Source organism: Eubalaena glacialis, chromosome 5 (genome assembly GCF_028564815.1).
Source record: "Eubalaena glacialis isolate mEubGla1 chromosome 5, mEubGla1.1.hap2.+ XY, whole genome shotgun sequence".
Lineage (NCBI taxonomy): Eukaryota > Metazoa > Chordata > Mammalia > Artiodactyla > Balaenidae > Eubalaena > Eubalaena glacialis.
The window spans coordinates 96,168,644-96,193,451 of record NC_083720.1 but is presented as its reverse complement, the minus strand read 5'-3'; the positions used below and the strand labels follow the sequence as shown (position 1 = coordinate 96,193,451).

The 24,808-nt window shown below is 47.3% G+C and overlaps 2 protein-coding genes across 2 annotated transcripts in view; one reads left to right on the top strand and one right to left on the bottom strand.

Annotated features, from left to right (window-relative positions):
* The window catches only part of LOC133091822 (ankyrin repeat domain-containing protein 17-like), a 45,395-nt gene extending 32,725 nt beyond the window's left edge, over positions 1-12,670 (bottom strand). The window contains 5 exon segments of the mRNA XM_061191024.1: positions 5,976-6,057; positions 6,059-6,087; positions 7,384-7,479; positions 9,802-9,964; positions 12,591-12,670. Coding sequence (XP_061047007.1) covers positions 5,976-6,057; positions 6,059-6,087; positions 7,384-7,479; positions 9,802-9,964; positions 12,591-12,670 — 450 coding nt within the window.
* An 8,464-nt stretch (positions 12,671-21,134) lies between these two features.
* LOC133091821 (thimet oligopeptidase-like) lies at positions 21,135-24,710 on the top strand. Its single transcript, XM_061191023.1, is given in 10 exon segments — positions 21,135-21,146; positions 21,352-21,487; positions 21,689-21,736; positions 21,739-22,016; positions 22,018-22,049; positions 22,134-22,495; positions 23,321-23,380; positions 23,486-23,614; positions 24,241-24,377; positions 24,591-24,710. Coding segments are annotated over 10 exon segments (1,314 nt in total).
* Positions 24,711-24,808: the final 98 nt, after the last annotated feature.

Sequence of the window (24,808 nt, the reverse complement as noted above, 5' to 3'; positions counted from 1 at the left end):
GACTCAGCAGCAGACAAAATATCCCTGCCCTCATGAAGCTTATGAAGCTTACATTTAGTTGCTGGGGGAGGCACACAGATAGCAAACATAATACATTATATAGTTTTTTAAAAAGGTGTTAAGTACAATGTAAAACAGGAATACTGGAGCAGAGGAAGAGAAGTGTGTATATGGGGACATGTAGGGGAACATGAAGGTGAAGTTTAAGTAAACATTTAAAAGATTTGAAGTAGAGCAGGCAAAGAGAACAGTCAGTATATAAGCCATATGTTCAAGTAAGCCTGGAATGTTTAAGTAGGCCAGTCTGGTTGAGAATAATAGAAAATGACTTTCAGAAAGCATATCAGGAGACTTCATCACCTAAGGTCCCACGGGGCATTTTAAAGACTTTTTATCTTTTGCGCTGAGGGAAACGGCACTGTAGGGTTTTGAGCAAAAGAGTGATTCGATTTAAGTGATATAGAGGATCACTCTAAGTGTTAAATAGAGAACAGACTGCAGAGCAATGATGGAATCAGGGAGACCAGTTAAATGACTACGGTGGAAATACAGGTAAAAGATGATATTAATGACTTGAATCAGGGTGAGAAGTGATAAACAGTGACTAGGATCCTAGATATAGTCCTAAGGCAAAGGTAACTAGACTTTCCAACACAATGGAGGACAGAGAGAAATCAAGCACGATGTCAATATCTGTAGCCTGAGCAATTACAAGACAGAGCTGTGGGTTTGGAGTGGGCAAAGATCAGGAGCTCACATTTGAACATAAGTATGAGATGTCTAATTAGGTATCCAAAAGGACGTGTTGAGTAGCTAGCTAGATATAAGAGACTAGAATGTAGGGAAGAGGTCTGGGCTAAAGATATAAATCTGGGATCAGCTAGATTATATTTAAAGGTAAGAAGCAGGATGAGATGACCAGTGGATAAAGAAGATCATGTAATAAGCTAAATGACTTGCCAACTAAGAGGGGAGAAGAGGAGGAACTAGAGATACAGAAGGAACATTCAGAAAGATAAGAGAAAAACCAAGAGTGTGTAGTGTAATGGAGGCCAAGTAAATAGAGTATGTCAGGTGTTATTAGGCTTAGTACGATAAGGATAGAGACGTAATCACTGGATTTAGCTAGTGAGAGTCCCCAAAGACCGTAAAGGCATAGTTTTGGTGGAGCTGTAGGAGTGAGAACCTGATAGGAGTAGATTCAAGACAAAAAAGAATTGGAATACCCAAAATAGACAAGTTTTGCTGCAAATGGGAGCAGAAATGGGCTTGTAGCTGAAAATGGGGGGGCGGGGAGGTACGTGTTGGAAAAATCAAAAGTTTTTTTTAAGATTGGATAAAGAAGCTTATATGATGATGAGGATGATCCAGGAGAGGAGGGAAAATGATATAGAAGAAAAGAAAACTGCCACAACAATGTTTTTGAGTAAGGGATGGCAGACAGAAAATATGATGTAGTTCACAAATGGAGGGATTGGTTACAAGTTTATCTAGTAATTGGTAGGAAATATATGGGTACAGGGCTTGGTGGGTTGGGAAGATGAGGTAGGGGAAGTCTCTGGCAGTTTTCTTCTGGTGCTTCAGTTTTCTCACTGAAGTAGCATGCAAGGTCATCAACTGAGGTTGAAGAAGAGGATGTACCAGAAGTCACAGGATAAAGGAGAAAGAAATAATGGTCTAGAAGAGTGGGAGAATAAATTAAACTAGGGAAATATATAGTATGACTACTGGGCAGCATTAAAGGGTTCACTGTCACACATTTAAAGTAAAATTAGTCATCAAGGTTGAATGCTTTTTTTTCCTTAGACACCTTTAGTTACTAGGCTTCAATTAAGAATAAGGAGAAAGAAAAGAGTAAGGCCAGTGAAGGGTGGTACGATAAATGGATCCTACAATTTATTGGTAGACAGAATGTTTTTAGGATTTCTGGAGGTAGAATTCTAGAGAGAGTAAAGCTGAAAAGACAAGAGGTGATAATCAGAGAATGAAATGTATGAAACTGAGATTGTGAGGTGGACATATTAATAGCTTCAGTGGTGGCAAAAAACCCAACTGAAAACATCTATGAGGAATATTTTAAAAATATACCATACATAGCTCCCTAAAAGATTATGAAATTTTACAAAGAGAAAAAAACAATAAGTGATAAAGTAGAGGGGTAAAACATTAAAAATGCAGACCAATAATACCCACTATGGATTCTAACAGCCCAAAATATAACCTAGTTATTAATGTCCTAAGAGAAGAAGCAATCAACTGCCAGAGAATTCCACAGTTAGACCAGATGAACTGCTCTAGAGCATGGACTCTTCCACATAGTGTTTGCTGCATAAGGAGATAAGGGAATCTGATGAATATAATGAGCAGTATTCTCAGCAGCAATTTTTACAAACCTATTACCCAACATTTTCAAATTAGAAAGGTTGATCAAAGGAGCATTTTTACACAAGCAGTAAGTTACCCATGCAGAACATCCAAGTCAAACCAGACAAGACCACTCCAATGATACTTCTAAATCAGAAATGGTGGAGCCAGAATGTACTGAGCCTCAAAAAGCAAAACAGTGTATTTTTCCAGATGTAAATCATACATAAAAAATAGTGAACCAAACCCTATCTCAATCTGATAATTTTTCAAATAGAAATAGAAAGGGGCTGGAGTTCAGGAAAGAAGAGTCTCGTCCACAGTCTAGAATTCTATCTATGTACCATCCCCATTCAAAACTGTTTATAAAGTATCAGTGCATGCAGAAGAATTTGCATCTAATTAATTTATGATTAGGAATTAATACTGGAAAATATGCAATGACATTGAAAGAAGTTCCTTTTGAATTGCTTTAAATCTGAGGCTCTGAAAGCATGAACATCTAGGTTAAGAAAGACTGGCAAGAATTCAAGGAAACAACACTTATGTATTGCTGATGGTAGTAGGAAAATATTCTGAAAGTATCAAATTTAAAATATACTGACCCAAGTGAAGAAACTTACTCCATAAAAATAAAAGCACCAAAATATAAAGAAATATGTATAATGATGTTTATTGCAACATTATTTGTAGTGACAAAACTGGAAACAAACCTACTATGGAGTATATTATGCAGTTATAAATCACTATCAGTTGACAATATTCTTCACTTATTGAGAGAGGGAAAAGCAAGTATTAGAGTAATATGTTCGCATGATTCTAATTTTTAAAAAGTACAGTTTTCATATACATGGATATTTATTTGTTCAACAAATGTTTACTAACATGCCAGGCACCATTTTGTAGTTCATACAATCTAGTGGTAGAGAGAGACAAACAAGATAACTAAGTAAAATACAGTATTTAGAATATTAGAACATGAAAATAAAGAAGGGAAGAAGAGTAGGAAGAATGTAAAAGGGAGACTAAAATATGAGGCAAGTGAAGTGACATTCAAGGCAGAAGGCATAGAAAGAGCAAAAATGATGGTCATTATGGATAGAGCAAAGTGACCAGGAGAAAGTAGTAAAATAAGCTCAGACAGGTGTAAGAAGTGGTGTGAGTGGGCAGAACATGTAAGGTCTTAAAAGGCTTTAAAAGTTAGAAGTGAGGACTTTTAGTTAATTACCATACCAGGTTTTGAACTTCAGTTACCTTACAATGATGGCGTATGCTTTTCTTTTAGTTATCTTTGCATAGTTCACAGTTTAAACTGAACACATTATTGTAATAAAAAAAAAAGACAAAAATCATTGAAGTTGATTGAGAATAGACATGCACAATAGGACATTCCTAAAAGCTGCTTCTTGACTTTGTGATCCACAGGTATGCAGTAAATCTCTAAATGTATTTCATGTAACGTATAAACAACAAAGGTATGAAACAATTAAAGATTTTATTTAAAAACAGATATCTATGTCTCAGCTATAGAAAGGATGCCTTCTAAGATTCATAAAAATGCAAAAAGAAACAATATTATGAAATAACTATTACTTAGCGATTCTAACATCTAAAAATGAGAGAGTAATGCAAAAACAGGATATTATAATATTATAAGGGGAAAGCACTAAAAGGTAGGTTGACTTCAATTAAGGGAGGAGAGGAAAGCAGGGAATTTAGAATTTAAAAAGTGGATTTAAATCTTAGCCTAGCTTCAGCAAGTTACTTAACTTCCCATAGATTCAGTTTCTCCATCTGTAATATGAGGGTAATAATATTTCTCACAGAGAAGACTCAAATAATACATCATCTGTCATACAACTTGGCCCTATTACATTGTCTGGTATTTAGTAAACATTAAATAAATATTTGATGAAACTGAATATTAAAAATAGGTAAAGTAACAGTTACAATAATTATAACAATATCTGTTCTCAATGTGTTCATATTCAATTAAAACTTCAAAGTGGCCAAAAAAGCTAATTTTCATTTGATCAGAATCTAAACTAGAAAGTTGTTAAAATGAAGAACCTCTGATTTTAAATATATTTTTCAGAAAACAATAGTGTATTTTCACATTGACTTTAGAACAAAATATTTAAAATAATTCATATTTTCTTTATGTGAGATGAAATATATAGCTTAACAAAGTCAGTAAGTCTAATTAAAAAGAATGGACCTGACTCAAATGAAAAATGTTATATATACAATTGACCTGTGAACAACACTGTGCAGGCCCACTTTATGCGGATTCTTTAAAATAAATAAGTACTACAGTACTACATAATCTGTGGTTGGTTGAAATCCATAGACTTGAAACTGCAGATACGGAGGGCCCAAATGTAAAGTTACACATTGATTTTCAACTGCATGGGGGTGGGGGGCCCCAGCCCCCACTATCACTGCATATCCTTTATAAATCTAAAAAGTGTATGTTAAATTTCATAGCATTTTTAACCTTTTTAAAAAAGATGAAATATGGCAGAATATATATTCCATAATATTCAATACCAACCAATTCTTTTCCTACTATTACATTCTAGAGTACAGTTATTGATAGGAACAGAGAGTAAAGAAGCAGCTAGGGGACTGCCCAAACTGTACATTGTTTGGAGTGTTTTACTCCCCATGGGAATAAATGGAAATGACACTGTAGTGTGCCTGAAAGAGAAAAATACAAGAGAAGTCATCCATTTAAAAAGGTACGCATTAAGGGGCAGGAAAGGAATAAAGACGCAGACGTAGAGAATGGACTTGAGGACATGAGGAGGGGGAAAGGTAAGCTGGGACGAAGTGAGAGAGTGGCATGGACTTATATATACTAACAAATGTAAAATAGGTAGCTAGTGGGAAGCAGCTGCATAGCACAGGGAGATCAGCTCCGTTGCTTTGTGACCACCTAGAGGGGTGGGATAGGGAGGGTGGGAGGGAGACGCAAGAGGGAGGAGATATGGGGATATATGTATATGTATAGCTGATTCACTTTGTTATAAAGCAGAAACTAACACACTATTGTAAAGCAATTATACTCTAATAAAGATGTTAAAAAAATAATAGATATACAATAAATTTCATGCATTTAAATTGTACAATTTTATAAAAATAAAATAAAATAAAAAGGTACGCATTAAACATTCCATCAACTGGTCATATTTCACTAGTTGGTCATGGCTTGGTAGTGTATGCCTTCGTAGTGTATTTGGTACTTCTGATAAATCCGTTGGCAACAAATTACAAGGTCTAGGATCAATGAAGTACAGAGTTGGATGGGAATTAAGAGAACAGTTGAGATAATTGAGCATTAGAGGCTAGGTTCCCTGACTTGCAGATCAATGCAATTCCTACAATAACATTTTATTAATTTGATTATAAAGAAAACTATTTTAACGATATAATGATGTTTAAAATACTCACAATTCTCTCCACTATTTGAGCCAAACTTGGAGAGAAAGCCATGTACATAATTTAAAGCAAAACCAAAACAAAACAAAAAACCACAGATTACAAATTAGGAGGAAGAGAAGCTGAAAGGAAAAAAGTAGGTATTTTTCATATGTAAAGGTTACCATTACCTTTTCCAAGTCTAACTCCTCTAATAAAATGCTGGCATTTTTGTTTGCTTCAGCAGCCTATCTTTGGCTTGTACTATCAACTCATACAAAGGTGACACTTCTTCAGCATCTCCTAAAATGAAAAATTAAGATGTTTCCAGACTCAAAAAATTAACATTTAGAGATTCCTGAAAACATGAAAATATTAATTAAGGTACTTGAATGAACATAAGCAATAAAGATCAGTAGTAGGGCAAAAAAAGAGTGCAAATAAAAACATAATTTAAATGGTATATTTTTAAAAATACATAAGCAAAGAGCCTCTATTTTTCTTCAAAATAATATCCATTTGACTGGTACTAAAATTATTTACTCCTGTAATTTAAATATGAGAAATCATACTGCAAATAGAGCTGCAATAATCTGTCAGCTGGTTAATGGGCTAAAGGAAAAGGTCAATGTCAACAAAAGAAAATGGGTTTAAAACAATTTAAAATACTAATTTGGCAAGAACTGTTCTCAAATATTTAAGCTTTGTTGCTATAACTTCTTGTGCTAGAATCATTCATAAAAAGCACGTATTTATAGACTTATCTCAGTGATTTCATTCTTAGAACATACACTTTTTGACAGGAAAGAGATATTTCCCTATTAAGACAAAAGCTTTATTTTTAATCGCTGCCCCCCTTCCATAAGGGGTATCCAGGAATATTAATCGTCATAAATGAATCTAGAGGCAGGCAAGACAGTGGATTAGCTATGTTAAATAAAACTTATGGGAAAAAGCTGTTCACTATCATGTGATAACTGCTGAGAAAATGAAAGACATTTTTAGATTTTCAGAGGCATGTCTTAGGATTTTATTCAAATATTTTGATCTCAATTAGAATTCTAAAGGGATTTATTTTATTTTCTGTACTTTCCCTGCAAAAGTCCTAGCAAATTCATTCTTAAACTGACAGTTACTCCAACTTCTATATTATGTTGAACATGTTAAGAGTTTTCTTGACCATAATTAAAAGTACTGTGTTAATTTTTGTTTAGGTATAAAAAAAATCCACTGACTTGTTCCTCTCAGAAGAGATATCTGTCTGGATAGATTATAACACTAATGAATAGTAACAATAATTTGCTTTAGATTGTTTAGTATTTACATTAAAATTAAATTAGCTTAAGTACTATTTAAAAAGATAAAGTAATTCTAAAACAGAAAATGTTTTATTACTTCATGAGGTAAGTAAATCATCTGAAGAGTTTCTTAAGTATTATACTTAATTCCCAAATACTAGATAAATGAAAATTGCTATGTACCACACATTACTGCTCAAACTAAGACTTTTTTTATCTTAGTGTGGAATATACATACATATAAAAAGCCAAATGGGATCCCAAGCTCATATAATGGGGATGAATTTAATCAGTATATTACCTTATCAGTGATCGTTGCTATGTATCTCATACATTCAGAATCTGATGGAAACTGATTGACTTCTTTGACTAAGTAGCGTACCACCTTCACATGACCCTAAAAAATAGATATCAATGTCGGACTGAAAACAGACTCTATCAGGATTCAGTGAATCTAGTCTGTCTTAACTAAGATTCCATTAACATTAGTGCCACAAAATAAAGACTTAAATTGGGTATTATTCGCATTTTAAATGAAAAAGAGACAGGCTTTGGTTCTAATAAGTTAGATAAATCTACATTGTTCATTTTCATCCTACCCTCCAAAAAAAAAAAATACAGAATAACGTGACCTAAAATTCTAAACCATTCTGAATTTAAAAAAACAATAAAGTCAGTATGAAGAAATACAGGATATGTGTGAAAGAAAAGAAAAACCTCATCTTTTTTTTCCAGCTAATTCATTAGAACTGAGCATCCTGTTTCAATTTTAAGCATTAAAAGAGTAGAAATAACAATTTTGTTCTTCCTTTGAGATAAAAACTGAATGCATAGCACTATACTAGGTAGTGCAAAAGAAATAACATACACTTCCTTAAAGCTTGAGCGATGATATTATTCACTGTAACACAGTTCACTAAGTTCAAAATCTTTAGACCAGCCTTCAAGAGGCTCTCTACTTTCTCTAATCCACACTATTACTGACACAACACATATAAACAGATGAATAAACATCTGTTTATATTTAGTACATTTCCTCTATTGCATTTATTTCTTCCTTCTCATCTGCATCCTTTTGAACTATCCCTATCTTTTAATGAATAGCTTAAATGCCATTTGCACCTTTCCTTGATATCTCACCAACACTTCTACAGTATTTAAACTATTTATATGGGACAACTCATACAGCTACCTGACTTTGTGTGTGGATCCCTGATTATTACATTTTGTACAAAATGCAACAGTTGGAATCTGTACAATGTAATATGCCAACAATTACAGTTGTACGTGGTAGGTACTAAGAAAATAAATAATGGAATGAATACAAAGAGTATAAAAGATAAGTGCCTTTCTTAAGGAGCTAAGTCTATTTGGAAAGATGAGATATATTCATGTTAGATGTTAAGGTAATAACAATATATATTTGTCAAAATAAATGATAAAGATAATAATGAATTGTAGAATTTCTACAACCTTTAAGAGATTAGATATCTCAATGTGAGCTCAAATGGAATGGGAAGAGTTTCTGTAGAAGGGGAGATTTACACTGTACCCAAAGAATGAGTAATTTTGGAAGAATGAGGAAGGACATGGGCATTCCCAAGATGAGAACAAAGGTGCTATGAGAGACAATGACAAAAGACCAAGCAAGGAGAAGACTCCACATTAGGGACTCAATGGGAGATGAGTTCTAAAAGCACTAGATTGGGCTTTGAATAACAAACTAAGATTGGATTTCAAAGGATTACAGAGACTGGGGAGACATGAAAAGGTACTTGAAGAGGATACTAACATAGTGAAATGGTTTGGATGATAAACTTGATATGCTAGCTTGCTTGGAGAAGAGGTAGGTAGCCACTGAGAATAAGTTTGATTAGCGAGGAAAAAAAAATTCAGAGAGTCAGTGGGAAGGTAGTTTAGAACACCCAGGGAGGAGGTGGTATAAAGAACAAGAGTCAGAGAGAATAATAAGAGAAAAAGGAAAAGATGATTTTTTACAATTTATATATTAAAAATTTTCAATACAACAAAGTAATTTGGAATCTATAGGAGATTTTACCTACGTGAATGACAAAACTCAAAATTATACCTACAGAATGACAAAACTCAAAATTATAATCCCTGGAATAGTAGTCTGGCTTCCCCAATAACAAATCAGACCTGCATTTAAGAGATCAACCAAAACATTAAATCAAATTACTTATACACAGTTCTGTGCTATGCATTACAGAAAGTTTCAATTTCACAAAATTTATTTCTACTTCTGAAGGTTTCAAATACTGGCAGCTGAATTTTCATTTCTCCTTTTTTCCTAGAAATTAAAGTGAATAATTAAAAATGAAATCAATTTAAGTTAAATTTTTCTCTGCTGTGCTAATACAAGAAAACACTCATTCATAAACAAGTAATTAATTACTCTTAGTTGGATTTATATTTTGTGAAGGATTAAGATTGCAACTAGATTTTGAAAATACTACTTAGAACAACTTTTTAAAAGTTTACTTAGCTTTGACATCCAATATGGATACTATTAATGGCTTTTCTGGCATGCCTGTACCTACCTTTCAATATTGCCATCAGAGAGATTATTTGCTTATTATTTTACTGCTTTCATCACTACTGTTAGATCCTAAAATGAGAGTCTTTAGTGATAATTAAATTATGCACTTCCTAGCCTAAGTGAAAAATATCCAAGTGACTGAGGATGAAAGACTTCTACCTCTCTAAATGCTGCCATAAGAGGAGTTATCTTGCGGTTATCAGCTGCATCCACATCTGCACCTGCTTGCACCAGTAACTGAACCACGTCAAGGTGTCCACCATTTGCTGCCAGCCACAATGGAGTGTTCCCCTTCTTGTTACGTACATCAATGTGAGCACCCCTAAATGAATGACACAAATATCACTTTTAAATGAAATGACACAGATAATAATAAAAATCAACTATGAATTTTGTGAAAATATTTTGTAAAGGAAAAAATTGTTTAAAATATATAGGACTAAAATATATTTCTCTCTCAGAATTACATTACAAAGAATTTCCAGTCATCACATTAAAAGCCACTGAATCAAAACTAACGATACATCAATAATTGCTTTTCTTATTTTAAAAATAATGACTCTTTGTGCATAATTCTGAGCTTCAAATCCTGAGAAAATGTAAAATTTTCTTTAGTGAAAAATAATGGTACATCCTGTTAATATCATAATATATTAAACAGTATCCTAGAGCATAAACAGTATCCTATGAGGCGATTATATCTTTCAGATTATTTGTATTCATGTATTTATATTACGTGGCTTCACAAAAGAATGAATCTTAAAATAACATGAAGGTTTAGCACTCAGTGGGCATCATGGTAGATAAGACTAATGGTAAATAACTAGTTGATAGTAGCTACTACTAATTACTACTGTTAGGACACCATGAAAAAGTCTTTCAGACTGTTAAAGTAGGAAATCCAATTTAGCATACAAGCAACTTTGAAAGACTGGCAAGTAACTCCTAAGTGACTGAAAACAAAAAATATCCTGGACTCTATCTTATATCTTGAACAGTTCCATAACTGTCTCTTAAAAGCCCTAATTACCATAAAGAACAAGAAAATCAACAATGAAGCCTTAGATTATTGCCAGACTTCACACATCAAATGTCACAGACATAGCACATTTTATTTACTACATTTAAAATGTTTGAAAGAAACTAATACATTCAATTTTCAGAAAGAGCTTTGTAAGCATTCTCTAACTAAAATGTTCTATTTGTCTGCTGGTTATCAAGAACTCAGGATGCATTCTGAATAGCACCCTTTTAGCCTCCAACTCCCCACCAAACACTCTAAACTGAGCAGCTCTGAAATAGTTGTTAGCTCTTGTGTTGCTAATATATCCTACCCACAGTAAGAAGGGTTCTTGTGGTAGAAGATGGAAAAGCAGTTATTATGCAAATACCACTGAAGTCTTATATTCCTATAGTCATATAGTAAATACCATTTACATTATGGAAATCAAGGTTTATGCAATGTTTATGGCATAGACAATTGTGCTATAACACAATAAATGCACCCTGACGAACCTCACATTCTGCAAAATAGCACATTAAAAATAATATGACTTAGGGAAAAAATAGGACTGGGGACATTCCACTCAAAACTTTAGCAACTCTAATCAGAACACCACAAATAAAGAAATGTCTAACTTTTAAAAGAAAAGAGAACCCTGTTACAGCACTTTCAAGAAAGAACATTTAGCCAAATTAAGCCAAGACAAAGAAATTCAGGTGAATGAGAATCACATTAAATATATTATTTACTCTTTGACTTGGGGTATTCAAGTGTGTTAGTATGCTTTACATTCAGCTCCTATTATCCCGTGGTACAAAACCTAAAAATATTGGGAAAAACCATGTATGAACCAAAGTACCCTCAGACTTATACTACTGCCATCATTCACCTTAGATATCCATATGTATAATCTCAACCAACACATTTTTGAAATTATCCCAGGAAAACAAATATAGACTAGAATTGTCCCAGGCAAACTGAAACATGGTCACTGCATCTACTTAATAATTGTACATGATATATAATATAGGAATATAGGCAACCACTGATCTCCTTTCTGTCTCTACAGATTTGCTATTATGGGCATTTCATATAAATGGGACCATACAATATGTGATCTTTTGAGAGTGGCTGCTTTTCTTTACAGAATGCTTTCATGGGTCATCCATGTTGTAACAAGGATCAATATTTCATTCTTTTTTATAGCTGAATGCTATTCTATCATACAGATATTCCACATTTTGTTTATTCATTTGTCAGATTGACATTTGAATTTTTTCCACCTTTTGTTTTTAGAAATATGCTTCTATGAACATTCACATACAAGCTTTTGTGGAGACATAAGTTTCTATTTCTCTTAGGTATATATTTAGTAGTGGAACTGCTGGGTCATAGAGTAACTCTATGTTTAACACTTGCAGGAACTGTCAAGCTATTTTGTAAAATGGCCGCATATTTTGTAAAATGACTCAGACTGTACTTTCTATCCAAAGGTATCCAAAGCCACTTTAGATGCAAAATGTTTAAAGTTGACCTTTGCAGCTGCCCAAATCGTAGCCACTGTGGGCAGTCTGCAAGATGGCATCTTAGGTTTCTCAGGAAGAAATTAGAATACACAAAGGGGGAAATAAGTGTACAATTACATAATGTAGATTTCATATTTAATTTTTATGGGAAAAGCAATAATTAGGTGGCTTTTGGTTTTAACTGGAAATAACCACTCATTGGGAAATGATTACTCGCTAATGGCCTTAGCGAGTCACCCTGGAGCTTCTCCTAGAACAAGAAAACCTAAGTTCTGCTCACAGCAGAACATGGAGACGGTGCCCAGTGCTGGCGAGGCAGCACAGAACAGGGGAGTCGTCGCCGGAGGGAGCGGAAGACAGTGCAGCCACTCTGGAAAGGAGTTGGCCAGCTTCCTAGAAAGCGAAACTACATTGCCCACTTTTCCCCAATGTCACCTCTTGTGAAAGTCAAGTCAGCGTCCCAGCAGGATCCTGACGTTGACACGACTGCCCCTGTCATCCGTTGCCCTGGGAAGGCCCCCGGCGGCTTTCGGTCTGGGGCTCTTCCCAGTCAGGCGAGCGTTTGCGTACAGCTTCTGTGTGGACTTCGGTCTCCATTTCCCCGGGGTAAGTGCCCATGACTGCGGTTGCCCAGTCCTGCGACGGCTGCTTTTTTAGGAAGTTTCGCAGTAGGGGAGCGCCTGGGCTGAGCCCCGCGTGCCGGCCTCTGCCCATCTCTCTGCCGCCTCAACCCCAGGAGGGAAGGTCCACGTGGACCAGCGCTCCCTCTGCACCTGCTGTGCCCTCGGTCCTCGGGTCACAGGGCTTCCCCAGAGCACGGGCGGCGTGGGCCCCTCCCTTCGTCCCGCCCCACTCCCGCTTCATCCGGGCACCCCGCCCCCCGTGGCTTTGGTGGGAGGGTCTCAAGGAAGGACCCCCTCCTCCGAGCCTACTCCACCCTCAGCCCCCGCTCCCACAGAGCTTCCGTCCCGACGCCAGGCCCGTGGGGCTCCCGCAGCAGCAGCGCTGGGACTGCCAGGTTTCTGCAGTTCAGTTCGGACTCCATCTACCCGGAGTCAGAGCCTGCAGGTCAGGGCTCGGCCCACGCCAGCCACAGGTCCACGTCGTCCTCTGCGCTTGTGGCCGACAGGCTGTGTCAGGAGTTCCCACGCCCCCAACCCGAGTTCCGTTCGTTGGCTAGCGCGGGCCCCCAGAACACAGGCACCCAGTCCACGGACTAGAGCACCGGGCTATTAGAAAGGAACAGCCAGGTGGAAGGAGGAGGTGGGGAGGTGTGGGGTGGGGCGCGGGGCTTCCAGGCCGCCTGCAGGCACCCACCCCGCAGCTCTCTGAACCCCGTGTTTACCGAGATTTTGTTCCATGAGCACGATTACAGCGGGGGCCATGGGCAACGGATTCACGTTGCAATCCCTGGCCCTCTCCCCTCGCAGGAGGTGGGCAGGCAGGGGGGCTGTAAGATGCAACCCAGCCTGTGGCTTTAGGTTTAGGAGCTGTGTGCCAGGACTGGAGGCCAAGACCCGACCCCTTTCTCCCGTAATTCACAGCGTGGCTCCTGCTGGGCACGGAGGCTGGGGGACGACAGGAGGCTGAAGAGCGTGGCGTCCGCCTTCACTCCCTCCCTCCTCTCTTGGCTGAGCCCTGCGGCCGCGCGGGTTCCCAGTGGGCCCCCCCCGGGGGGCCTGTACCTTCAGGTCCTCCCAGCTGCCTGACACCCCTCTGTCCCCAGCGTGGACCCCAGAGCCCTCAGCTCTTCCCACTCCTGGTCCAGCAGGACGGGGTCCCTGCGGCACCCTGGACAGGCGGGCGATGGGCAGCCCGGCCCCTCCCGGGAGGCAGCCCCATGGGGTGGGGAGGGGGGCGGGCACTGCGAGCCACCCATGGTCGAGCGCGTCACCTCGGTGCGTGGCGTGGGGCGCCGTGGCTACACGCATCTTGATGGCCGGGATCAGACCCAGCTCTGCCACCAACTGGCTGGGTCCCCTGAGGCCGGTCACTGGACCCCATTGTCCCTGTTCACCATCTGCAACGTGCGTGACCCGAGGACCCCCTCACAGGTGGTCGTGAGGGCTGACCGAGTAGGTTTGTGTGGAGGACAGAGAACAGTGAGGCCAGCAGATGAGGAAAGAGCTTGTCACTCATGGTTCTGGGCAGGGGCACGCCTTGTCACCTAGGGCCTCCCAGGAGCACGAGGGTTCTGCAGGAATGAGGGGAGGGGTGGCTGGGGACTGGAGCCTGAGGTGTGGGTCCCCGGGAAGGAGCAGGCTCAGGATTGGCTAGAATGACCCCGGGGCTCCGGGCCTCTCCGGGGTGATGAGGGCAGGGGGACGGTGGCCCCGAGTGTGGGAGCCCCGTACAGAAGGGGCTGGGGTGCAGCCCTGCGCTGGCTGATTTGCGTCAGAAAGTGACAGACGCGGTTAACGCGGGTACCAGGCCCGACCCAGGGCTCAGCGACAGTTCTTGTTCCTCAACACAAACGCTGTCCCTCTTCGGCCGGTGTTGTGCCTTGCGGTGGAGGAAACCGGGACTCAGAGGACTGTGGGACTCCGGCATCCAGGGTGGGGCCCGGGCACGTGGGCCCCGAAGTCCTCCGGAGCGGCAGGCACATGGAGCTTCGAGGCTGGGGGAGGTGAGGGTGTGGACAGTGGGGCTTCGCAGACTGCCTTGACACTTGAGAACCACTGGCCCGAGGGACCACGGGGACGCCCGTGGAGGGGGGCGCCCAGGAGAGGCGGCCTGCTGGCGCGGGGCGGGGTCCTGAGTGCCGCCCCGCCCTCCCAGGGCGCCCTGTGCTCCTGCCCAGTCGTGGCTGGTGGGGCCGTGAGGCTGCAGGGAGGCCAGGGCCCGGCACGGCGCCTGCTGCCTGCAGAGCCCGGCGTCCCTCGGGCTGCTTCTGAGCCAGGCATGCCCGACGAGCCCCTGCGCCTGGCAGAGCCAGCGGGCACGCTCCCCCAGCGCCCCTCCTGTCTTCGGACAGGCACGTCTGCTCAGCCCGGGAGCGGGGCCGGGCGCGCTGAGTCCTGGGCTGGGCAGGGGGCGCAGCCTGGGCAGGTCCTCGAGGCGCCCCGCCTGCTGCTGGCCTGGCAGGGGCCCCGGGGAACCGGCACCTTCCTCTGCGCCCCACGTCGCTCCCTCCCCGAGGCTGGTCCATTTCTACCTGTTTCTGCAAACCAGATAGACCCTGAAGGGACAGAAACTTAGCTCCGTTGAAACGGCTGAAGCTTAGGCTGTCACCTTGGGGTAACTCCTGAGGAGGGTCCTAACAGTTAGGACCCGAGGCCCTTTCTTTCCCATCTCCCTCCTCTCGTCTGCCTCATCCGCCTCTTCTCCTTGAACCCCCCTCCGTGCCCCCGACCCCCGATTTTACAGCCGTCTTCTTCCTTCAGAAAATCAAGAGCATCAAGAAGAAGTTGAGGACTTCCCTGTTAGCACAGCGGTTAAGAATCCGCCTGCCAATGCAGGAGACATGGGTTTGAGCCCTGGTCCGGGAAGATCCCACATGCCACGGAGCAGCTAAGCCCGTGCACCACAACTATTGATCCACTGCTCTAGAGCCCGTGAGCCACAATTACTGAGCCTGTTTGCCACAACTGCTGAAGCCCGTGCACCTAGAGCCCATGCTCTACAACAAGAGAAGCCACTACAATGGGAAACCTGCTCACCGCAACGAAGAGTGTCCCCCCCCCCGCTCGCCGCAACTGGAGAAAGCCCGTGTGCAGCAACGAAGACCCAATGCAGCCACAAATAATTTAATTAATAAATTAATTTAAAAAAAATTTTTAAAAAATAAAAAAAAAGAAGCTGAGTCTCCTGTGCATCGACTTCAACAAGAACCTGAACGGGGACGTGACCTTCCTGCCATTCACGCGCGAGGAGCTGGGTGCGTGCGGGCCCCGCGGGGTGGTCGAGAGGCGTCCGTGTGCCCTGCCCCCGGGAGGGCCTTCTTCTCCTGAGGCGCTCAGAGTGTTTGGGTCCCAAGGTTCTGGATCCTTCCTAGGGGAAGGTGGCGGTCTGCCTACCGAGATTCTGCCCCGAAGGAGGGTGTCCCTTGAGACCCCCCCGCCCCCCCCCCCCCCCCCCCCCCCGCTCTCTGTGATGTTTCTTTAATCTCACAGGGTCCTCCCGCACCTGACCCGGCGTGGGGTCTTGAAGGGCTGGGGCCTGGGCGGCTTTTTCAGCTTCTGCCCTCTTCCCCGAATGCTTTATTTTGAAAACTTCACACCTGTAGGGAAGTGGCAAGAAGAGTACCAGGGAGACCCCGTGTGCTCCCCGGGCCCGGCCTCCCTACGTGGATGCCATGTGTGCTTTTCCTGCGCTGGGGCCTCTGGACGCATCGCCAGGAGCAAGGGCGCCTCCTGAGTCCCCGGGTGCAGGCCCCCCTCGGGAAGCAGAGCGTGGAGCTGTCCCCCAGCCGTCCCAATGGCGGTCTTCTTTTAAAAATTAATTAATTAATTAATTTTTGGCTGCGTTGGGTCTTCGTTGCTGCACGCGGGCTTTCTCTAGTTGCGGGGAGTGGGGGCCCCTCTTCGTTGCGGGCACATGCTTCTCATTACGGTGCCTTCTTTCGTTTCGGAGCACGGGCTCTAGACATGCCGGGTTCTGTAGTTGTGGCACGGGGGCTCAGTAGTTGTGGCTCCCAGGATCTAGAGCACAGGCTCAGTAGTTGTGGCCCACGGGCTTGGTTGATCTGCGGCACGTGGGATCTTCCCGGACCAGGGCTTGAACCCGCGTCCCCTGCATTGGCAGGCGGATCCTTTTTTTTTTTCTTTTGGAACCAAAACTTTAATCCCAAGGATTGTCACAAAACATATTACAAATGACAGCATGAAAAAACAATTGCACAGTAACTCAAAGTTCAGCTCTACAATATACTCTTAATCTGGCAGGACATTGGTGTCTTGAATACTCTCAAATTCCCAAGTAATATTACAAAGAGCTTTGTATTCATGTACAGCAATCACACAGGGGACTTATGACCTAAATCAAAGGTAAACTAAGTTTCTTGAAACTTCTTAGATTCTAAAGTCACTGGACAACCTCTTGTCCGGTGTGAAGATTAGTGGAATTTTTAAACCTCTAAACTAGGGTAAGGGTGCAGCTTTAATTTTTACCTGCTGCCTTGTGTTCACAGCACCTTTTAAAGACTGCTTGCTTAACTACAGCTGCATACCATAACCCAGCTACAGAAAGCCTTTTCAATGTTTGCCAGTGTTGTTTCCATAATAGTAAACATCACACTTTAGCTGGGCAGGAGTCAGAGTTTTATTATCAGTCTAGGCAAGACCAAAAATTCAAAGCAAATTCAGTTTTGCTTAAGGGAACATTGTAAGGTAACAATTCTTCATATTACATGCCTCATATGACCCATTTCAAACCATAGAGAATGACACCTTTATGTGTCACTGTCCCAAGAGACAAACAAATGTGAACAGCTAAAACATTTAAAAAGTGCACCAAGCTTCGGAAGTCTCAAACAAAACTTGAATTTTCTGTACATACTCCTGCCAAATGAAGTTACTGCCTGTACACCACTCCTCTTGCAAAGTGGTCTTCTATTTCCTTTCATTTGACCTAGATCGGCTAGGAGACCTAGAGAAAGATCGGGACGGCTTGTGATTTCTCCCCTGGGACAGTGATCTCTCTCTTCTCCTATATCCAGAAAGGGACCTGCTCTGGCTGACGGAGAAGGCTCTCCATCTTGGAGATGTGTGGGAGGTGGAGGACTCCTCCTCCGATAATCATCTCGAGGGCGACGACCCCAAGAAGGAGGCGGTCACGATTTCGACTTCTCTTTTCCCCATTCCACAGGTCCACTCTTACTCGGCAGCCACATAGTGTTCTCCCATCTAGTTCTCGGACAGCATCGGCTGCATCTCGGGGATCTTCACGTTCAACAAGAGGGAAGCTGGGAGGGTTTTTAGCAACCCACACACTTCAGAGTAGTCCATAATAGCCTAAAGCTCGTTCCAATTCAGTCTTGTTACCAGTTTCCAAGATTCCCTACATAAACTTGACAGTCCAACGGACAGGAATCACGATGCAAGACCCTCGTGGCTCCTGGGTTTCACGGGCCACAGGGTGATCCTGGGCCTCTAGAATCTGGCAGCTGAATCTGCTCGCACAAGCTGTCCTGTGGGGATGCTTTTCCCCCTATGTGTCCAGCCCGGGGCCCTACTGGCTTGGCCCGGCCTCCCGGGTGAGAGGGTGAACCCCAGCTCCCTGGAGCAGACACTCAGAGCCCTGGTGACCGGACTCACGGCTGATGGGGCTGGAGCGGCGGCTGGACATGTGTGGCCAGCCTGGTGGTGTTTGGCACCGTCTGCAGTTTCAGTTCCAGCTGAGAAAGAGCCTCCCTGTGTTATTTTCTCCTGGTTGTGTAAGGATCCCCGGTGTCATTTGACAGAAATGTAGATGGTGTGTTCTTTCTCTGTTTTCTCCCTGCTTCCTCTTCTCTCTCTCTGTCTCTGTCTGTCTGTCTCTCTCTCTCTCTGTCCCTCTCCCTCTCTGTCTCTCCTTCCCTCCTGCTCCCACTCCTTCCTGAGAGAGGATAGACAGAGTGTGAGAGAGGGAGACTCAGAGGGAGGGAGAGGGAGGGAGAGGGAGGGAGGGAGAGGGAGGGAGGGAGGGAGGGAGAGGGAGGGAGGGAGGGAGAGGGAGGGAGGGAGGGAGGGAGAGGCAAGAGGTAGAGGAAAGAGGGAGAGGAAAGAGGGAGAGGAAAGAGGGAGAGGAAAGAGGGAGAGGGAAGAGGGAGAGGGAAGAGGGAGAGGAAAGAGGGAAAAGAAAGAGGGAGAGGAAAGAGGGAGAGGGAGGGAGGGAGAGGAGAGGGAGAGAGGGAGAGGGAGGGAGGTCTCTTCCTCCCTCCCTCTCCCTCTCTCCCTCCTTCTCTCCCTCTCTCCCTCACCCTCTCTCCCTCACCCTCTCTCTCTCTCCCTCCCTCCATCACCCTCCCTCCCTCCCTCTCTCCCCCCTCTCCCTCTCCCTCCGTCTCTCCCTCTAGAGACGGAGGGAGAGGAAGAGGGGGGAGAGAGGGAGGGAGGGAGAGGGAGGGAGGGAGAGGGAGAGAGGGAGAGGGAGAGAGAGAGGGAAACAGGGAGAAGGAGGGAAGGAGAGAAGTCTCCTTCCCTCCTTCTCCCTGTTTCCCTCTCTCTCTCCCTCTCCCTGGCTCCCCCTCCCTTTCCCTCTCTCCCCCTTCCCTCTCCCTCTCTGCCCCCTCCCTCTCCCTCTCCCTGTCTTCCTCTCCCTCGTCTCTGCCTCTCCCTCTGTCTCTCCCTCTCTGGGAGGGAATGAGGAGATGGAGAGACGGAGGGAGAGGGAGAGTTGGAGGGAGAGGGAGAGGGAGAGAGGGAGAGGGAGACGGAGAGAGGGATAGAGGGAGGGAGGGAGAGACGTCTCTCTCTCCCTCCCTCTATCACTCTCCCTCTCCTTCTCCCACCTCCCTCTCCCTCTCCCACCTCCCTCTCCCACTCTCTCTCTCCCTCTCCCTCTCCCTCCACCTCCTTCCCTCTTCAGAGAGGGAAGGAGGTGGAGGGAGAGGGAGAGGGGGAGGGGGAGAGGGAGAGGGAGAGAGGGAGGGAGAGAGGGAGAGGGAAAGAGATAGAGGGAGAGAGGGACAGGGAAAGTGGGACAGAGAAAGTGGGAGGGAGAGAGGGAGAGGGAGAGAGGGAGAGGGAGAGGTGTAGGGGGAGAGGGAGAGGGAAAGAGGGAGAGGGAGAGAGGGACAGGGAGAGAGGGAGGGAGAGTGGGACAGGGAAAGAGGGACAGGGAGAGAGGGAAGGACAGAGGGAGAGGAAGGGACAGAGAGAGGCAGAGGGAGAGATGGAGGGAGAGGGAGAGTGAGAGGCAGGGAGGGAGAGGGAGGGAGGAAGAGAGGGAGAAGGGCTGAGGAGGGGGGCTCCCTCCCCCTCCCATGCTCTCCCCACTGCTTTCTCTTTTTTCTGCTTCAACAGACACCAGGCACCTTTTAGATCAACCCTGAAGTCAACGTTGATGCTTGGATGGATGGCCTGACCTCCCCGCTGACTTCCAGCCCTGAACCACAGCTGGGAGATGAAGTCTACGGGGCCCTGGGCGGCGGGCTGCACAGGCCCCTTCTCTGACACCCCATTTCTCCTCGTTTACGAGGCAGCCGCCAGCTCCCCTCCCTGACTCCCCAAGATTTTGGGCCTTTTTAATATGTGTCGATAATGCCATGAGCTACTATTTAACTTTTCTACAAGGACCCATTTCCTGAAATGCAGTGGTTTTGGGCCTTGGCTGCACTAGAGAACCCCCAGGGAAGGGAGAAAAGTCTTTCCCTCCCTCTCCCTCCGTATCTCCTTCTGCCTCTCTCCCTCTTCCTCTCCCTCTGGGGTGATGCCTGATGAGCTCAGATTCGCAGATGTTCCCCCCATCCCCTCTCTGTGCCTTGCGTGGGGTCTGGGCCTTCTCAGTGTGGCCCGGGCATGGCCTTGACATTCAGACATTGGTTCCTGCAAGGACACTTGCGTTTGATCCATACCGCGTGTGGCTGCAGTCTGTGCTTCTGCCGTTTAGCATCTTCAGTCGATGGGGGCTGTGCGCGAGCCCTTCATCTTCCCCGTAGACAACACTGGTGCTTGCCGGGCCTCGCGGGTGGTGCAGGGGGCACGGGGAACAGTCCTGTGTCCCCACCTTCTTGGGCTGCAGACAGGCCACGTTGGTCCTGTGGTGACTGGGGGCTCCCAGGAGAACCCCACCGCAGAACCGGAGAGGTGGCCCCAGAGAAGGTGGCGTACGCCTGGAGCCGGGCCTCACCAGCGAGCCACAGGCCACCTGCAGCAACAGGCCTCTCGCCGTCCAGGGGCTGGGTGTTCGGGCGCCGTGGGGATGAGCTGCTGTCTGCACGGCAGCCGAGTTTGTATTGTTGAGCCCGGGGAGGCCCCTGGGTGGCTCCTGGAGAGCCTGGCCGCATTTCTTCCTGCCCTTGGCCTTAGAGCCCATCACGGTTCATGCCGTTTCTGGTTCCAAAAGGACCTGTGTTCATAAAGACCACGTGTTAGGACAGCACCAAAGTGTCTAGAAATCCGGGCCAGGAGGACGAGGGAGGGGGACTGGCTGTGCCCGCCAGTGGCCTGAGAGCCCTGCCCGCCCGCAGAGACCTGGCCCGGGGCCCCACGGGGAGGGCATGGCCCACAGTCCCCAGCGCCGGCCGTCTCTGGGTTCCAGGAGAACTGCACGATCCTCGGGGAGCTGGTGAGGCTGCAGGCCCAGAAGTCCTGCCTGCTGGGGTTCAGCACGCGTGCCGACTCCGTGCTGGAGATGAACATGGCCAAGACCAGCCAGGTGGTGGCCACTTTCCTAGGTAACCCCGCCTCCACCTGAGTCCCAGTGGGGAGGGCGTCAGGCGGACCTTAACTGGACGTGGTGCTGCCTGAGACCCCACTGTGTCAGCCCTTGTGGGCCACCTTCCCAGAGCCTTCATTCTGCCTCGAGGGGCACAGGGTGGGGGGTGGCTGGGGGGCCGCCACAGGGGCGTAGCCGAGCCTCTCCCCTCCGCCCGCAGATGAGCTGGCCCAGAAGCTGAAGCCCCTCAGGGAGCAGGATCCTGGAGCTAAAGAAGGCTAAAGTGCCAGAGGCGGGGCCTGCACTTCGACGGGCCCATCAACGCCTGGGACCTGCGCTACTACATGAACCAGGGGGAGGAGACGCGCTACCACGAGGACCAGTACCTGCTCAATGAGTCCTTCCCCATGCAGGTGGTCATGCGCGGGCTGCTGGGCATCTCCCAGGAGCTGCTGGGGCTGACCTTTGACCTGGAGGAGGGCGCCAAAATGTGTCACGAAGACGTGAGGCTCTACACGGTCCGGGACGCGGCCTCGGGCAAGGTCATCCATCGGCAAGTTCTACCTGGACCTCTACCCTCGGTGCGTGCGTGCATGCAGGAACCTGTCGGCCGTTGGCCGGAGCTCCTCTGCGGAAGCTGGGCCTCACCCCGCGTCCCTCCCCAGGGAAGGGAAGTCCGGGCACGCGGCCTGCTTCGGCCTGCAGCCGGGCTGCCTGCAGCAGGACGGGAGCCGCCAGATCGTCATCGTGGCCATGATGGCCAACTTCACCAAGCCCACGCCCGACCCGCCCTCCCTGCTGCAGCACGATGAGCTGGAGACCTACTTCCACGAGTTCTGGCAAGCGATGCACCAGCTCCGCTCTCAGGTGGGTGCGGGCGCGGGGCTGCGGGCAGAGGCCGGGGAGGGCCTGGGCGCGCGTGGTCCTCAGGCAGGCCCTCGGCACGGGATTCTTCCGCTGATGTCACCCCGCACGTGGCGACACCCTCGGTGTCAGCTTCCATCATCAAAGCCCACGCACTGGGCGCGTAAACAACAGAAATGGATGTCCTCGAGACTCTGGAGGTTGGAAGCCCCAGATCAAGGAGTCAGGACTGGTTCCCTGCATGTTAAGTACATGTACTCAAGAGTTGCCTTTAAAAAACACAAAACAAAAGAAAGGCACGTTGCATGCAAGTCTGGTGACAGGCGGCGATGAGAACCAGAGGGAAGGCTCTGGGGTCGGGAGCGCCGCGCCCTGTGAGGCCCTGGGGCTGCTGCCAGTCTCCGTGGAGGCTCAGCAAGTCCCAGTGACTTCCCCACGGGGGGCCCCCCAGCTCAGTGTCTGGGCCAAGGACCCAGTGCTCGTTCAGTCTTCCTGCGGTCAGCCCTTCGTCCTGAGAGCGATGCTCTCAAAGGCTGCACCGGAGCGCGTGGGGACACTTTACTGAGCTGTGCAGCTGTCACTACTGCCCTGTTTTGGAACATTTCTATCACCCCAAAAATGTCCCTCACGTCCTTAGTTATCACTCCCTCCCCTCCCCAGCCCCTGACAACCAGCAACCCACTCTCTGACTCTGTGGATCTACCTGTTCTGGACGTTTCCCCTCAGTAGGGTCACACCCTGTGTGTCCTTCTGTGTCTGACTTCTCTCGCTGAGCATCGTGTTCTCAGGGTCCATGCACGTGTCAGCGAGTGTCAGGGCTTCACCCCTTTGCGTGGCTGAGGGCCAGAAAAAAGAAAAAAGAAAAGAAAGGCACGTTGCCTGTGAGTCTGGTGACAGCCGGTGATGAGAACCAGAGGGAAGGCTCTGGGGCCGGGAGCGCCGCACCCTGTGAGGTCTTGGCGCTGCTGCCAGTCTCGGTGGGGCACAGGCAGCGCCGTCCCCCAGGGGCTGCGGGACAAGCTCATCAAGTCCCAGCAGGCCAACCCAGGTGCGGCCGGGCCGAGGGAAAGGAAAGGGGCTCCCGGACCGCCCGGCTGGAAAGCGCGGCCTGGACACAGTGCCATCCGCCCGTCTCCTTCCTCCCGCCCCCCAGGCGTCTTCAACCTGCGCCAGATCGTCCTGGCCGAGGTGGACCAGGCCCTGCACACGCAGACGCCCGCGGACCTAGCCCAGGAGAATGCCCGCCTCTGCCAGGAGATCCTCAGGGGCCCAGCCATGCCAGGTAGCCAAGCGCGCGCCGGGCCCACCTTAGCGGTCGGTTGGCGGCTACTGCCCAGGTCAGGAGGATCGTCTGGTGGTGTGTGAAAGGGGACCGACTGACAGGCTCTGGCCGAGGCCCGGAGACCTCTGGCCTCTTCCTGCCTCGGTTCCTTGGCTGGTCCCTCCAGCTGTGGCCTGCGGAGTCCGAGGGTGGGGTGGGCGTATCTGCACGTGCTTTCTGGAGAGCCTGGAAGAGGCAGGAGAGGGCTTCATAGCCCGGACGGAACGCGTCGACGAGGTTTGCCCGTGCGTGTCGGTGCGGACATGCGGTTCACTCCCTCGTGAGCACTTTAACCCGCGCTCTCCCCGTGCTGGAGGGCGAGCCCTCACTCATCTCTCGGAGCCTCGGCAGCTGACCTTGTAAGAGGCTTAGGGGTGAACCCTCGTGAGCTTCAGCAGAAAGTCGGCAAAGATTGATTTGTGTCCCTCCACTGAGTTGCCCGAAAGGTCCCCGTTTTCTAGAAGTGTTGGGCCAATACTCCCTCTAGTGGCAGGGGACTCAGACAGGGCTGTTGGAGGCCCCCGCTCTGGGGAAGGGGCACTGAGCGGCCAGGGGGCCGGTCAGGAGCCTCTCCGCATATGTCCCAGGGACCCACCTGCCTGCGACCTTCGGCTGCCTGGCAGGAAAATACAACGCCCAGTCCTATGGCTACCTATGCAGCGAGGTGTACTCCGCTGACACGTTCCACACACGCTTCAAGCAGGAGGGCGTCCTGAGTGGCAAGGTGAGAGGCCATCCTGCCGCGCAGACCAACACGGAGGTCCTTGGCCTGGGCCTAGATGCTTGTACCGCCCGCCTGGGCCTGCCAGGCTCTGAGGGCCCTGCCCTGGACCTCCTGCTCCCCTGCCCTTTGTTCAGTCACAGCAGAGGTGGCCACACCCACACCCTCAGTGAAGGCGGAGCTCCACACTCCTGCAGCCCCGCCCCCTCTTGGCAGGTTGCCATGGACTACAGAAGCTGCATTCTGAGGCCAGGCGGCTCCAAGGATGCCAAGGAGGATACCTTCCTCCTGAGCAAAGGGCTGCAGGCTGAGGGCTGCAAGCCGCCGGCCTGCTGACGGCACGGGGTTCTGCCCACCCAGGCGGGCCCGGTGCCTTAGCGCCCCACCGGGGCGGGGGAGGGGCCGCGTGTCCTCCCAGCCCCTGAGTCCCTGGC